Consider the following 17,266-nt stretch of genomic DNA (forward strand, 5'->3'; position numbering starts at 1 on the left):
AGCTGTTCTGGGTGTGCACAAGCCCCCAACACAGAACACACCCTGAGCACAGGCCAAAAAAAAGTGACTAATGAACAAACCCACAAAGGCAGACAGAGACAGGGAGGCATCCGGCATTGCCGCCAGCTTTAGAAATTAGGGGCTTTCAGCATAGAGTGGTTATGGGCAGGAACAAAAGACAGTGCACCCAAAAAAACAACAACTAACAAACTGAAAAACACAACACCCAAACACATCCACATCTGTAAATAGCATTAGATTTTTTTTAAAAACTCCTGAAACAAGATGATAATTACATGGTCTCAATGTACAATATATGTCAGCTGTATGTAGAAAACAGACGCATTGTTGATTAATTAAAAAATATATAATATAATATATATTTATATAGGCAAGTATTCTTTCTGTGCAGAGGTTAAACACTTGTTTGGTAGTAAAATGTGCACATTTATATCTTTTTTTTTTTTTTTTAACTCTTAAATATACTAGCTTGATTTACACTGCCTACTTGAGAACTTTCCTCTACAGAGACAAAATGAGTTTTTGTTGAGGTGAGGCAAACCAAGAGAGAGAAAGAGACCCAGAGACCCGGGTCTATCTCCACCTCCCTGTCCGCCCCTCATTATTCTAGTGGAATGCCTAGAGTTCTTGCTTCAGCCAAAAAAAATATATAACTATTAGTATTAAACCTGCCTTATGGTGAAGAATAAGAAAATACGAAGGAAAAAAAAAAAAAAGTACAGCTTTCAATGTGAAACCCTGGATTCCTTGAAAATGAACTGGCCGGATTTCGCGTTTGGCAATAATTAAAGTACAAGCATGTTCAAATGATGCCAAACGTGAAGTTACCCCAAAGCAATGTTTAGTCTATGACATGCATGCTAACTCAAACATTTAGTTTTCAGTAACTTTCCTGGCTCCCAATTCTTATCAGGGGTCTTAAAACAAACATGGATATACTGGTCTGGAGCAGCTGATAAGGACGGGGGTTAATGTCTAGGACACTGCACTTTGGAGGAGCATCTCTTGTTGTTAGCGACTTTCAAGCTATTCATACAAAAAATAGAAACCTTTTTTTTTTTTTTTGTCCCACCTCTGAAAAGAACGTTCGATGTGCAAGTTGAAATTGAAGAATTAAATTTTCGCAAAAAACAAGGATCGATCCTTCACATGAATCCTGAGTAACCGTGAAAAAATATATCTATTTAAACATAAAAAAGGAGAAACGTCCCTTCATTTGAACAGCATTCCTGTCCCATTTGCTATGCTTTTAAACACAGACAGACTTTACAGAGAACGATTGGCAATTCAGCGTTCCTGAAGAGGAAAAAGAGGGAGCAGGGGGACACCACAAATGGGGGAAAAAAAAGAAAGAAAGAAACAACCATTCAAACAACATAGGCAAACACAAAACTGCATGAAGGTGATCAACATGAATAAAAAGCATCCAAAACGATGCAGAAGTCAGGTCATTTTTCAGTCAAAATGTCAGCATTTCCACTCGTCATAATGACTCCGTTCATTAATACAGTGTTTTATGTCGCCAGCATGAATTGGGGACTGCACATACAGTGCAGCGTACATAGCCCATTTTCTGGACCACAAGAAAAATAAAAACAAACAATATTTTATATATATATGTTTTTTTTAAAGTTCAGACAGGCACATTTTGAGTTATGCTTCCTGACACTGAGCCTGAAACGGCTTCAGTCGCAGTCTTTCTATGTTTTTGAACTGTTCGCTTTGGTAACGGGTGTCAATTACATCATTGTCTTTTTCGTGTCCTTTTGGACTTAAGTACCTACGGGAGAGTTAAGAGCTCTACGTTGAAGGCAGCGTCACAGCCAGTGAACCATGGGATGGCACGATTCTCCCCTGCCTGTGTTCTTCTCCGTCTGGTTTTAATCTCACAATACGGTTCGGCATCTTCAAAGCTCTGTTCGTTCTCTGCTGATTCTCCATGGGGTGAAAGTGCATAGGAGTGGGGCTCCCACCAAAGGGTCCTCTCACAGTAGTAAGGCCTTTTTTTCAACACAATGTTAACTGCATTAGCTTCAGAGTGTCGGCACAGTGACGAATTTCAGCGTGGGGAGATCCGCTAGGGTCTTCCTCTGGGTGTCAATGTGTGTGTTTGTGTAGGTGAAGGAGAGGGAGGGGTCGTCCACCTCTGTGTAAACCCCTCGGTGAGCTTCGTTTCTCGACCTTCTCCTCTTGCTACTGCCGTTCCTCCTCCTCGGCCTCCTCTTGAATGACCTGGATGTCGTCGGAGGAGGAGGTGGACGGAGGAAGGCTGGGGCTCTCGGATTGCTGCTGCTGCTGAGTCTCCAGCTCTTTGGCCTTCTCCTCTTCTTCTATGGTTTTCTTCCACACCTTGTGGTTGTCTGTTAAGTGCTGCATGATGCTGCAGAATAACCGCCGTTGACCCTTCCTCCTCTCTGTAAGGAAAACTACTCGATTAGTGTGCGATACCGAAGTACTAGCTAAATAAAAATCTAAACACAAATGGTCTGCCTTTTCTGCACAACTGTATGTGTATACTCATACTTGGTTCAAGATCCTCGTCCAGCTCTTCATCTTCTGTTTCGATGTCTTCCGTCTCTTCTTCGTCGTCTGAGCCCTCCTCGTCAATCCAGTATCCCGGCAGCAGGCCGGCAGCATCGTAGGAGTTACAAAGAGGCCCGACGATGTGCGTGATAAAAGACTCCTGCAGCTTAGCTAACTGTGGTGCCGAGCGATCCATGAAAGGACTGATGGGCAATCCTAGAGTGGCTTCTTCATCACCCTATGAAGGCGGAAATGCAAAAATGCACAAATGTTGATCTTATGTTGCTCAATGTTTTGTATGTTATGTGAAGAGAATAGGACAAACCTGCTCATAAAACTCATTGACGATACCCTCTGTCCATTTGAGGTGAAGGCTGCGGTCTTTGGCTGGCCCATTGATATCTGCCAGCTTAATGCACACTTGGCACACTAACAACCTGTCATTTTCATTAGTCCAGTCGATGCCTGGACTATTCACATCATTAACCTGTAAAAAAAAAGAAAAGGATCAATCAGAGGATTAACCTAAAAATAACAATTTCCTGCAGTAGGCATGTTCAGGAGATATGCATTAAATCATACATTTATAAACATAGACTTCTGATCAAAAGTTTATAATAAATAAGTTAATGTTTTTGAAAGTAGTCTTGTATGCTCATCAAGGTTGCATTATTTTGTTCAAAAATACAATACTATTGCAATTTACCAATAATATTGTGAAATATTATTACAATTTACTATACCGGTTTTCTCTTTGAACATATTTTAAAGTGTATTTTATTCCTGTAATGGCAAAGCTGAATCCCTTACACCTTAACCCACGCTTAAACATACCCATACAAACCAAACCTGTCCCTAACTTTACCCGTATCCCACCTCAATAACTTGCAATACAATATGTACATTGTACTTTTTTATGTAAGTACATAGTAGTTAAGGCCACCTAATATAAAGTGGGACCAAGATTTCTATTTCAAATGAGTGCTGTTCTTTTGAATTTTCTATTCATTAAATAATCCACCCAAATTTTTATCTTAATAAAAGATAATAATAAAAGCCATTTGTCTGGTCATGTTGATTCCTCTAGCTGAAAGGATTAATGAACCTAGTTCAATATGGGTGCTAGGTGCTGACTAGAAGTTGACAGGTTACTTATATTTGAAAAAAAAAAAAGAAAGAAAAAAGATCAGCAAAATAAAAACCAGTAGTTAAGAGTTGGTCTGATTTACTGTATAAGCTATTGTCCTTGTTATTGATTATTGATGATACCATATCAATGCACCCCTACTACTGACCTTGGAATTAAACTCTGCTAGGAAGTCAAAGTGCTTCTTTAGGTCTGTTGCAAGGATGGCCTCGATGACTAGGAACCGAAAACGCTTAAACTCAACATGGTCCAAACTGCACAGGAAGTTGAACTCTGGCTGGGAAAGAAACAGGCTCCAGGCAGAGGCTGCATGGTGGTTCTCCAAAACTGAACGGTCATTATACAACACCGCCTGTGTGTGACAGAGTGTGTGGAGAGGTGGAAATAAGAAAAGAAGGATGAAGAAAAGGAGAGAGAAACATGGTGTGCATGAGTCAAGAGGTTCCCTGCTCTGATTACAAAAGCATATGCTTCTGATAAAAGATGGGCTGGTTTCACTTCTTGACGAAACAGTGTGAAAACTAGATTCAGAACCAAATGAACTATACAAATTCGAAGGTGCTTCTAAACTACAATTTTGGGCATTGCTCATGACTTACCTGAGGAGCGTTAGTGGCTACAAGAAAGGCATTTGTGCGACCAGGATGATCATAGTCATGCATAGCAGCTGCTACATATAGTGCCATGAGTTCCAGCGCAGGGATATTCCAGGCCAGACAGCCGTAACTGTCATCCGAGAACGAGGAACTTAAGGACGTGGCATATGCCACCCTGCCTGGGGAAATTCCACTGTCCGAATCTAATAAATACAAAGAAAAGTGATAATACACTACTACACATCCTTTCCAGGTGACAGTCACAATCAATACAGTGTCTTACATAAACACCTAGGTGGCACATGCAATCTGATTTTCTGAACTTGCTTTATTTTAAGAATCTGAATTAGCCAATAATTCACAATTTAAATTATCAGCTAATCACACGTGATAGAGATTCCACAATAATAAAAATTTCATGGTGTGGCAAATGACTGATAAATGCCTGATTTGAAAATTTATTTGGTAGCATTTTTTTCTAAACAAATTTAAAATACTGAACACTAAAGCAATTTCTTTAAATGCTATAAGTGAATTTAGACATCACAACATTATAATATACAGTAATGGAAATTCATTGATTGTTGACCATAAAAGACGATATATTGAAGAATGCTGGTAATCAAATAGCTGATGGTTCCTATTGACTTCCATAGTATTTCTTTCCCTAGTATGAAAGTCAATGGGGACCAACAACTGTTTGATTCTTCAAAATATCTTCTTTTGAGTTCAAATTAAGAAAGTAATCAGTCAAAATCAGGCGACATGGGAATGTAAGATGCCATATATATCCAATTTAGATTCCTTAAATGTAAAAAAACAAAACAAAAAAACTCTAATATCAGACAATAACCAATATGCAACCATAGAAAAGTGCAGCATTTTTATACGAAACCTATCCATTAAAATTAATTCATTATAATAATCCTCTAAAAAACATTTAGATTAAATTAGAAATTGTTATAAAAGTAAATATACAATATACACAAATACAGAAATTGTTCAGCAAATAATTTTTTATTTGCACACACACGTCAACATCTGTTCAGGGAAGTTTTTTTTTTTTTGCATTATTTCTTCGCTACTAATTCAAACTTGCATAGGCTTTAAAATGTCACCAATGAAATAAGAGAATCAAACACTGCCAAGAGGCTGCAATTAAGCAAACCAAATATTCTGAAACCATACTCCATCTCTTTCCCAAAGATTTTTGAATATTTTGCAACTCCGTATTTGAGCCAGCTAGTGAAGTCACTGATCTCAGTGTGATTCAACACATTTGCCTGCCAGAGCTGGCTGCTGCGTGGAACAGCAGCAGAGTGACTCAGAGTCAACTCCATTTGAGAAATTACAAGGGCCATCAGCAGACTTAAAATAAGCCTTGAACATGCTGAGCCAGCAGCCACCTCAGATCTCAATCGTAATAGAGGATCTCTTATCGGACAGCATTTGTGCCACTGGCTGGAATAACGAAGACCGGGCAGCAGCGACGGCCTCTAATTTATTTGGGCAGTCGTGGCCTAGTGGATAGAGAGTTGGACTTGTAACCCAAAGGTTGTGGGTTTGAGTCTCGGGTCCGGCAGGGATTGTATGTGGGGGAATAACCAACACTCTCTCCACCCTCAATACCACAACTGAGGTGAGACCCTTGAGCAAGGCACCGAACCCCCAACTGGTCCCCGGGCGCCGGGTGTATGTTCACTACTGTGTGTACACTTGGATGGGTTAAATGCAGAGCACAAATTCAGAGTATGGGTCACCGTACTTGGCCACACACCACTTCCCTTTCCCTTTAGTTCCGATGGATCAGGAGGTATGTGAGTTATAATTAAAGACATGACTGACGATACAGATGCTCTAACCTGAATCTGTCCATCATGTACTCCATATTACCGTTTTATCCGGTGCCTTATCTAAGGGCACAATGATGGTAGATCATGAATCGGCCATTGTGGGATATGAACCTACAACCTTCAGTTACCAGGTCACTACACATCCCCTGCAGACCCCAAAGTTTCTTGATGCCAAAACTATAATAGAGTGTGAGAGTACAGATGTACCTGTATCACTTTCTGTGACATGCTCATTATGGATCTGCTGAAAGCCTGGGATTGGCCGGGTGGTAAGATACCACACCGCATGAAGGACATCAGTGGCATGGACACGGTTGTGATCTAAAGGAAGAACAGAAAAATCATCAAGTTAACGCTTCACTGGAATTGTTTTCAACCGTTCTCAGCTTCACAGGAAACAAATCTTCACCGTGGTCCAATTTGAGAAATACTGGAACAATTCTAACCCAGTTTTCAAGTTAAACTTCAACAAGATTTTTTTTATTCTCACAGGGGATGTCACGATAGCCGTTCTCCAGAGCGCAAAAGTACGTCATGAATTCCCGCACAGGGATTTTGAAGATTTCGAACAGACCCGTGTCCTGGAACAAAGTGTACGCCACCTGAGAGAATGTAACAAACAGAACTTCATTAAGAAAAGACAAGCAGTGAGCCATTGAGTCCCTGCAGATTCATGTTTACTGGCACGGAGTACTGAGAAGGACCACTCGCATTACATTCAGCTAAATCTATGAAATGCCAGTCACACCAGATCAGACAATAAAAGTGTGTAATTTTGTGGATTTAAATAAACGGGAATGGTTTCAATTAGCTAAAAGAGAACCATGTTTTCCACCAAAGTGAAAAAAACCCCTCTCAATTGCATTTTCCCAAAACTCAATAATAGCCTTTTATTAGCTTAATCATTTCAACAGGATTTTTTAATACTTAGAGGTACAAAGCACTAACATAGCTGAGAATCCTGCCAGTCTTTCCTCCCGTCATCTCCATCAGCTCAAAGATCTGGAAGTTCCAGGTGTTGATCCTTTCCATGAGTGCTTCATGGTCCACCAGCATAGAGTCCAACCTAAACTCCTCGTCTCCCTGCCAGAGATCAACCACAGTCAGCTGACAGAAGGTAGAAGGTTTTGCAGTAATCTCAGCTTTGTCTTGCAGGAAAAAGTCAGAGATAAAAAGGAAAGGGTTTTACTAAGTCAGCTAAATATATGTTGTCCTCACAGGCTCTTACTGTAGACCCCTTTGGCAAGAACAATAAACTGAGGGTTTGCAGAGAGATCACAGCTATAAATCCAGCAACCACATAATAATGCAAAGGCATGGGAATGCAAATAAGCACTCGGCTTCTAAACTCCACACGGCTTGTTCAACAGCTGGCCACTTTAACAACTGCCAGATTGGCCAATAAAAGGAGTAGGAGAGCGGTGGAATCAAGATGAGGGCATTTCAGGTTACGTGAAAGAAAAGCTCTTCTCTTGCGGCCCTTTCTAAGGCAAAACAGCACTAAAATTACTCATCCACAAGCAACACTGGATCTTGATTTCAGTTCCTGAGGCAATGTTTTAGACATTACTATAATAAAACCATGCAGGAATAAAGTGTACATATAGTTCAGCATGTGTGCATGCTCTACCTCAGGATCCAATGAGGACTGCTCCGTACTGGACGTCTGTTCCTCTTCCTCAGGCTGGCTATTTAGTTTTCCCCCGGCTGTGTCTGCAGTCCTCTCCTCCTGAGACTCTGCCTCCAAGCTCTCCTCTCGGATCAAGTTTTCCCCACCATACTCTGCTCCTTCAGCTAAGAAAGCAAGCAAAAGCATTATTTTGAGTAATAAACCTAAGGATGGAATCAGGAATAACTCTGTTGTGATAAATGGCACTAGTGTCATGGCTTATTAACTTTACCTGAGCGTGTTCTTTGCATCTCATTGGCTGTTGCATGATGGCCCTCACCCACCTCCATGCTGGCCACACCTTTTAGCATCTGTCGGCCACAGCTACAAAAAAAAAAAAAAAAAAATTAATTATGTTGTTTATAAGGTACAACCTAATTGAGAGGGGAAGGGTTCTAGATGTTACAGTACCTGGTGCACAAGGGGGCCGAGGAGGGACCTCGATACTGTTGCTGGAAATCAGGTGAGCTCAGCGTGTAGCCCAGCGGTTTGTGCAGGTAGACGCTGGGCTTGGTAAGGAAATCAGCGGTGTCTGGGAACTCCACTGGAGAGCGTGTGACCAGAGAGGAGCCGGGAGCAGCAGGGGGACTGTGACTCGGGGAGCTGACAGGACTCAGGCTGGGAGAAGCACCTATAGACATGAAAATCAATATCTATTCATTTATCCAATAACAAATACATTTGTGCAATTATTTAAGTCCTGAATTAAAATCATTTTGATATTTTTGTGGGCTTTAAGTCAAGGTGGTGTAATTGTACAGAGACCGCTAAAGGTCTGTTAAGGCCAGTATTAAAATACTGAAATTTTTGAAAAACTAATGTTGGCATAGCCAAATATTTTTGCTTTTCTATCCAATTAAATAAGTGTGGTTTAGTCAACATACTGTACAGGTGGCCATTTCGTTGTCTTGCAACAAGAAAACAATGAGAAAAGACCCCTTCAGACCCTCATGTTGTGCATCAACATCAGTGACATTTGACTTCCATTGTATGGACAAAAACATAAAAGACATTTCTCAAAATATATTTTATAAGTTCCACAGAAGAAAGATGAGGAACAACATGAGGGTGAATAAACAAATGACAGAATTTTCGTTTTGGATGAACTATACTTTTAAGTATTCTATATCTCACACATTTCACACATTCATTCATTTAACTTTGGAAAATATGTTGAATTTGTTTTTACGTTTTACTTACTGGTTACACCACACATTTTTTTTAAACCAGTCTTTAGACCAAAATATATCTCTACAATATGTTTAAAAAATAAATGTAATTTTTTCTTTAGAATAAATAAAAATACAGACAGACAGACAGACTTTGCTTAAGTATTTTATAGTAGATTTTGTTTTATTTTTCATTTACCAATATAAGAAGAGGACAGCTGTTGAAGTAATGCCACCTCCACAATTATGACATGTAAATCAGTCTGGCTAAACTCATAACTTTTACAAAATATTTTATAAAAAGAAGGTTATTTCACTCTTGATGGTTGCAGACCTGGTCTTCTGGGTATAGTGTGGCCGTAGGAGAGCGTGACAGAGGAGGATCTCTGTTTAGGAATAGTCAGCAAGTTGCTGTTGGGCCCATTAGAAACACAACTCTGGCTGTAGGGTAAAAAAAATAATAATAATGTATATAAGTCACATGGCAAAATGTGTCACAACTGAGATCACTACAATTTCACGGATAGCTGAAAGCATAATAAAATAACTTTATAATTAAAATATTTAATAAAAAGACATTGGGGGGGGGGGGGGGGGGGGGGGGGCTTATGAATGAATAATGTTCCCATTCAACAATTCCATGTGAGCCTAGCTATAAGTCAAATTTGCATCAGATGAAGTTTCTTTAGCGATTCTCAACTCAGCTTCTCACAGATCTCTTTTTAACACTGCCACCTTGAGGACAAACAGTGAAATTACAGAAAGCAGTGTCCCACTAAAACCTCAACTATTTGGTCATATTATATCATGCTTGGTGACGATTATCTATCCACAGATTCAAATGCACCTGTGTTCCTGTCCTTGCCCACCCCTGAGGAGTACAGAGAGGTGTAAGGGTGCTAAAAACTGTTTTTTCCCCCATGCCATCTCCAGCCTAAACAACTAACACAGGAATTATTACCTGTGTCCTGTAATTAATGCCTGTAATTCATTCCCCATCTCTAATTATTGACTCTCTCCCTAGTACTTTGTAAATATATATGTATATTTTTCTAAACAGCTGTAAATATAGAGTAAATGAGGCACAAATCTGTACATAAATCTTCTGTTCCAGATTCTTACACATTATTATTATTATTATTGTTAAGTCTTATTTAAATGTTTCTGTTCTCGTGTCAGATATGCATGTATGTATCAAGAGCTTCTTAAAAACCACAACAAATTCCTCGTGTGTTTGCGCACACTTGGCGAATCAAGCTGATTCTGTTTCTGAATTGTGAGACAGTTTGAGAGGTCTGACCTGCTGAGCTCAGAGTGAGATCTCTTTCCATTGGTGCGTTCCCAGCGTGACGAGGCAGACTCCAGTGGGGGCAGAGAGGAAGAGGCTGAACTGCGCCTCAGCTGAGGGGTAGGGAGACTGTTCCTGCTGCTCAGACCCTGAAAGTGCAAGGTCATTTAGGAAGTACTCAATAAACAGGCATGGCATACAGTGCACCAGTTGCAGGGACAATACCTCTGGAGATATCTGAGGGCACAACTGTGCTCAAGGGCAAAGATGACGGCTACTAGCAGAGATTGAACCAGCAAATGTCCTAATGTCCCACTGTATTGATCACTTAGCCCCAAGTTAATATTTTAAAACACTCTCCTAAACTGCCTTCTCACCTTTTCTCGCTCTCATTTGTAGTATTAAAAAGTATTATTCATTCTAGTAAATTATTCAATTCATGAAACTGTCAAGCAGTTTTTTAATTTGGTGCACAATAAATATTTGTATTATTAATCAAATGTTGAGAAAAGGTCCTGCTTAAGTTTTTTTTTTTTGGAAACCGGGATATACTCTTTTCAGGATTCTTTGAAGAATAGAATCAAAATTCAAAAATAAGCTATTTAAAGACAATTTAAACAAATGTACAGTTTTCTTACAGAAAAAAAAATTCAAAAATAAAAATCTTACTGATTCCAAACATTTGAATGATAGTGTATATCGGTTCCATAATGGTTATTAGCTGATATTAGAGATTTTTTTTTCATTGTTATTGTCTATATTGGATATACAATGGCTCATACTGGAAATGTAATTATGCCACATTTACCATATTATTAGACTAACTTTTCATAATAAATATCCATCTATCAGACTATACATTATAATGATGTGATGCCTAAATTAATTTTAAGCATTTAAAACCACTGATTTTACTTTAATATAAACTGTAATTTATACCGACAAAATGGCACAGAATTTACTTTTTTTGGTCAGTAATCTGCCTTAAAATTTATATAATTATCAGCTTACCAGCACTGGTCATAACTTTAATATCAGTGCACAGAAAAATACATTCAATTCTAAAATTATAATTATTAATTATATATATATATATATATATATATATATATATATATAAACATATCAGAAGATATGTTTACCCTAAATATATAACTATTGGCCCTTGAGCAACAAGAATAAAGTAGCTACTTTTTGTCAGTAGTTGCTACCTACGGTTTTAAAAGTGTAGCTTGGCTGCAGTTACACTACTTCAAATTCTGAGTGACTTGAAACTCGGTGAGGAAAGTCTCTTTCCCAACACTGCGGCTCACCTACCTTCAGTGGCTTTCTCTCTCCTCTCTCTGAGGGGTCTTCTATCTCAGCGCAGGAGTAGAAGCCGGGGAAGGGGGTGAAGGGGTTGACCCGGGGCCGGCAGGACCCAGAGAAAGCTCCCATGAGGCTGCTGACGCTGCGCAGTGACGAGAGGACGTGTGGTGACAGTGAGGGGTCCATCAGCAGGTCTGACACCACGTTCCTGGCTTCGTTTATCACAGACAGATCCACACCATTGCCACTCACTGCACCCTAAGCAGACATCAGATAGAATGCAAAATTAGGAAATTTGCTGCATAAAGAAATAGCAATTTACCCTGTATGTATCTGTTTATGAGACGTATACTGCCTCCTTGTGGTCATTTAGAAGTACAGCAGGATTTTATACATTTTCACATTTGGCAGACACTTTTATCCAAAGTGATTTACATTGCATTAAATCTACACATTTTATCAGTTCATGCATTCCCTTGGAATCAAACCCATAACTTTGGCGTTTATAGCACCATGCAATGTTTGAGCTACAGCAACACTACAGCATGCCATCCTGCTGCTCTAGACTCGTGCCAGTAGTAACTGTAGCAAAGAATGACTCATTCTCGGAGCCATCCATTTGATAAATCCAGCCAAGTAGCAGAGACAGTTTTTGATGATATCCACTCAACGGAAAAAAAGGAACCGTTCATAATGATATTACAGGAAGAACTCTGGGTATCTATAAACTCAGCTAGTTTTAATCCATCTTCAGCCTTGTGCGTACATGCTGAGCTCGTTTTATTGATTGTATTTAATTCAGACCTACATAATTTTTTTTGAAGAGGGGGTTGTGGTTCTGATGAAAGTAATAAAGCAGAGTGGCGGCACTGCTGCGACCTGCGTGTGTGTGCGTGCTCACATGTGTGGTAAAAGTGCACAGCGAGCACTTCCTTCAGGATTTGACGTCATTTGGCAAGCTTTATGTAAGCCAGGATGAGGGTTATCCACTCGCAGGTCAGCCGCAGTAATGAGAGGCGGGCAGATGGAGGGGCTACAGGCCTCAGCATGCTAACAGGCTACAAACTGTCTTCAGATGGACATTATAAGGCTCATTCAGACGGAAAGAAAGTGAGAGGAGATACTAGTCTGTATGTGACGGACCACAAAGATTATACTAATAAATAATCAAATATATAATAACTAATAAAATATATAATTTTAATTATATGTTTTTAAAACATAAAATGTGCTTAACATTTAGAACCAGGCATTCTGAATAAATGATTACTAAATACATTTTATTAAATTATTTTATGCATTGATTTATAACTGAAAGTAGCTCACAAAAGGTTCATAAAAAGTGAATTCAAAACATAGTCTGGTCTGGATATTGGCTATTTAAGCCATAATGTCATGGGAGTGCAAAACTTACATAAATCATGCCGATGAAATGTTGAAAAGCTAAACAGGCGTTGTACTGACCTGATATTGTGGCTTGTACCATTGTTTAAGGTCCCAGTCCCACAGGATCATCTAAAGGACACAAAACAAAGGCTCTTTAAAGCACATTTCATTCACAACTGCCACCCTGCACAAAACCTATGGAAATTTAAGACAAAGCAGCAGATAAATTAGTTATTTTTATGTTTCTGAAGTGCCTATAACCATGTAAAAATAAACACATTTGTACATATTGGTTTGAACAAGCGTTTGATGTGAGATTGAACGTTTTGTCAACACCTGAGCAATGCTTTTCGTGAGCTGAAAACTGCTAAATGGGGCTTCCAGGGAAAAAAAAGAAAACCACTGTAACCACAATGAGACGTCAACAATAGCGCTCACAGATCTTATCTAACAAAACTACGTCATTTGACTGCATTTCCACGTTATCTGTCTCAGAGGCTCAGAGGAAAGTCACCCAACAAAAGCCAAGTCCCACAACACTATCACCAAGATAGGTCACAGGCTGTGTCTGTTTTTTGGTATCATGGAGTAGCAAAGCAACGTTTACAGTTACATTGCAAAACAAGTTGTCTAAATATATATATATATATATATATATATATATATATATATATATATATATATAAAAAAAATATGATTGAATGGTCTTGTAGAATGACATTTCACTAATCCATTACATACCAAATTAGAGGCTCAAACTTTAAAACAAACTTGCACAAGTCACAAACAACATGTTTAGCAAAAAAAAAACAAATATTTCACACGCTAAACAGACATGTTAAATGTGATTTTAATATGCATTCAGCTAAAAATATCTTTTTCATTTGGCAAATTTGGAAAGTATGAGCCATATTAGGCTGACTAACAAAAAAAGGGGGTTTGTTGTTTATTTTTCAACATTAATACATTGGTTAATATTTTATTAAAGTTTATATGAATATGCAAGAAAAAAATAGGAGCTATAACTAATAAGTAAATATGTTTCTGGCCATTTTCCTGGCCAGTTTATATTTTTGCAGTTCAATTCTACAGACCTAAAAAGTGACAAATTAATTTTTTAAAAGGATAAATTCCATGCAGTTTTATGGCCTCATATTTATTAAAAGACTATATGTATATAGTTTTACAGGAATTAGGAAAATGTTTAAAATTTTATAACAACCCTTTTTAACAAGGAGTCTGGTTAGTGTGTTTACAACAATAAAGAGAAATAAAATCCTTTCTTTCAGGGATATGGAAAACTTTTCAGGGAACAGTGGCATAAATTAATTTAGCAACCAAGCAAACACAAATTAACAAGAGATCAACAGCATTATCAAAACAGTGGCATGTCACAGTTCTAAAATAATCAGACAAACAAGAGAAGGTTCGAGAGAGTTCTCGGCCAGCAACGGCTCATATGCAAGCAGTCGCCATGTTAAACTCAGAAAGTCACTGTAACTGAATGGCAGCGCAGCGTTTGCCCACATGAGGGAGTACTGGTGATATGCGAGAGAAGAGCCTGGTTTCTCCACACAACAGACAAAGCAGAAGTCCCCTGCACCTGCGCTGGCTGTGTCATGTGTCACTTCCAGCAGCTCTGATCTTTAAAACCAGCAGCACTCTCAGGCACTCAGAGCTCTGTCCTAAAGACATGACCACAGACTCTTACTCATCCAACACACAGGCTCAGAGAGCAACAGATGGAGGTGATGGAAACACACTCACCTGCTTTCACTGAATCAAAAGTGCAACATAAACCTTAATTCCAAGTCTGGATTGGGATTCATTTACGATGTACACACTGTGGCCTCTTGTTCTCAAATCAGCTTTTTTTCTGATCAGACAGATGATCACTGTTAGCTGTCAGCATCTGTTTAACACCATCAGGCATTTAGAATGGCAAATAAGCACTGCCATGGCAACCTGACAGAGGCCAGCAAACAATAGTACAAACGTCACAGCATCCAGGATGGCGGGAGATAGATAGGCACCTTTTTCTGACACATCTCTCCTCTAACACTTTCTCTCTCAAACACAGGAAAGGTTCTGTGGGTCAAAAATGACCTCTTAACATCTGACTGGTCAGATACATTCCCATTAAATCAAGCATGTGGTATAGAGCTACACAAGTACATAAACAGACTCGAGTCTTGACCCCTCAGAATGTCAAAGAGTTACTTAAGCAAATCTCGCTTTGTTCTTTACGCTCTGTTGAGCTAGTAAGCTTCACAGATGGAACAGAGATTAACAGAAAAATAAAGGTGGGTCAGTTTCAGAAAATCTGCATCCTTGAATATTTTACAATATTTTGACTCTTGTATACCTGGTATTAAAATTTGTTGGGGTGAAGTGAACAGCACTAAATGTGGGTCCAAAATGTTTTGTGAGCTAATTCATATAGCCGTTTAGAGTTTAACTACTAATCAAGTTTGGATTAAATTTATCTAAAGTGACAGTAAAACATTTTAAATTGCTATAAAAGAAATTCTGTTTTAAATAAATTTCCTTTTATGTTTTCTCTTTATCAAAGAATCCTGTAAAAAGTGCATAATGGTTTCTACAAAATACTGAACAGCACAACTTGTTTTCAACATTCATAATAATACAGTACTTTTTAAAAAAAAGCAAATCAGCATATTATAGTGATTCCAGAAAGATCATGTTACGCTGAAGACTGGAGAAATGGAACATTCTGAAAATTCTGCATTGCCATCACAGAAATAAATTAAATTTGCATTATATGCATAAATATTAAATCAAAAATAGTTTAAATTGTAATATTTCACAAATCACAATAATATTTAGATATAATAAATGCCGCCTTGGTGAGTATGAGACTTTTCAAATACATTTTAGATAAATTTACTGATTTTGACATGCAGTGAGACAGATCACATGAAGCACAGCTGAAGTAAATAAAGTAGGTAAAGGACAATTCCACTTAAAACATCATGTTTGTTTTTAGATTAAAATGCATGTAGTTTTGAGAGTAACACTATGCAGATTTTCCTTGTACACTCGGACGCAGTCAGTGATGTATACGTTGACTCTGGACCACAAAACCAGTCTTAAGTCGCTGGGGTATATTTGTAGCAATAGTCAAAAATACACTGTATGGGTCAAAATGATCAATTTTTCTTTTATGCCAAAAATCATTAGGATATTGATACATAAGATCATGTTCTATGAAGATATTTGGTGAATTTCCTACCATAAATACATCAAAACTTAATTTTTGATCAGTAATATGCATTGCTAAGAACTTCATTTAGACAACTTTAAAGGCGATTTTCTCAATATATAGATTTTTTTGCACCCTCAGATTCCAGATTTTCAAATAGTTGTATCTCGACCAGATATTGCCCTATCCTAACAAACCATACATTAATGTAAAGCTTATTTATTCAGCTTTCATATGACACTTATGACTGGTTTTGTGGTCAAGGGTCACATATAGTCATGAAATCAGAGACTTTCCCCATGAAATCCGATCACAAGTGGTCACAGGAGACACACTTGAGATTCATGTAACTAGTAAACACCTGTAAAAAGTTAAAGGATATTGTCTTACCCTGACTCCATATGGGTGTACAATCTCAATCACTAGTTTCAAAAAGTTTTATATATTATAAAAAAGTATTATTTTTTTACAAATACAATGAATTTATGAATCTCATGAATATTGTGTTGTCTTACTAGAGTTGTACCATTTGCTATAGCTTTGATAAATCAAAAGGTCAAAACTAAAATATTAAATAAAATGTCTTTGAAAGCAGTCTCTTACTGCTCACCAAGTTTGCATTTGTATGATGAAAAAAATACAAAAATAGTAATACTGTGAAATATTTTTTGATAATTAATATCAATGTTTTCTATTTTAATACATCTTAAACTCTTGTAGTTTCCAGATTCCTGTGATGGCAAAGTCTTCAGTGTCACACGATCCTTCAGAAATCATTCTAACATGCTGATTTTCTGCTCAATAAACATTTATTATTATTATTCTTATTGTTGAAAAATATTTTTGTGGAAAGTGTGATACATTTTTCCTTGATAAATAGAAATAACAGCATTTATTTAAAATAGAACATTTTGGTTAGAACTCAAATGTAAAAACTCTTGGCCGTTACTTTAATGCATCCCTGCTGAATAAACTATTAATTTCTTTAAAAAAAATAATAATAATTGTACTGAAGAATTGCATTTTTAACACATTTATACTGACATTTAGCCAAAAAAAACTAAAAAAAATCGGTATCAATCC

General features: G+C 37.9%; 1 protein-coding gene across 1 annotated transcript in view; it reads right to left on the bottom strand.

Annotated features, from left to right (window-relative positions):
• Window positions 1-471: 471 nt before the first annotated feature.
• The window catches only part of LOC306872886 (cGMP-inhibited 3',5'-cyclic phosphodiesterase 3B-like), a 55,889-nt gene continuing 39,094 nt past the window's right edge, over window positions 472-17,266 (bottom strand). The window contains exons 2-16 of the mRNA XM_079421792.1: window positions 13,039-13,089; window positions 11,584-11,832; window positions 10,279-10,415; window positions 9,313-9,419; window positions 8,221-8,440; window positions 8,042-8,133; window positions 7,771-7,934; window positions 7,089-7,223; window positions 6,631-6,742; window positions 6,348-6,461; window positions 4,291-4,490; window positions 3,840-4,043; window positions 2,870-3,031; window positions 2,545-2,782; window positions 472-2,435 (exon numbers count right to left, since the gene is read on the bottom strand). Coding sequence (XP_079277918.1) covers window positions 2,215-2,435; window positions 2,545-2,782; window positions 2,870-3,031; window positions 3,840-4,043; window positions 4,291-4,490; window positions 6,348-6,461; window positions 6,631-6,742; window positions 7,089-7,223; window positions 7,771-7,934; window positions 8,042-8,133; window positions 8,221-8,440; window positions 9,313-9,419; window positions 10,279-10,415; window positions 11,584-11,832; window positions 13,039-13,089 — 2,406 coding nt within the window. The 3' untranslated portion in view covers window positions 472-2,214. The remainder of the gene's footprint in view (window positions 2,436-2,544; window positions 2,783-2,869; window positions 3,032-3,839; window positions 4,044-4,290; window positions 4,491-6,347; window positions 6,462-6,630; window positions 6,743-7,088; window positions 7,224-7,770; window positions 7,935-8,041; window positions 8,134-8,220; window positions 8,441-9,312; window positions 9,420-10,278; window positions 10,416-11,583; window positions 11,833-13,038; window positions 13,090-17,266) is intronic.

The sequence above is a fragment of the Barbus barbus genome, assembly GCF_936440315.1.
Source record: "Barbus barbus genome assembly, chromosome: 1".
In the NCBI taxonomy this organism is placed as follows: Eukaryota; Metazoa; Chordata; class Actinopteri; order Cypriniformes; family Cyprinidae; genus Barbus; species Barbus barbus.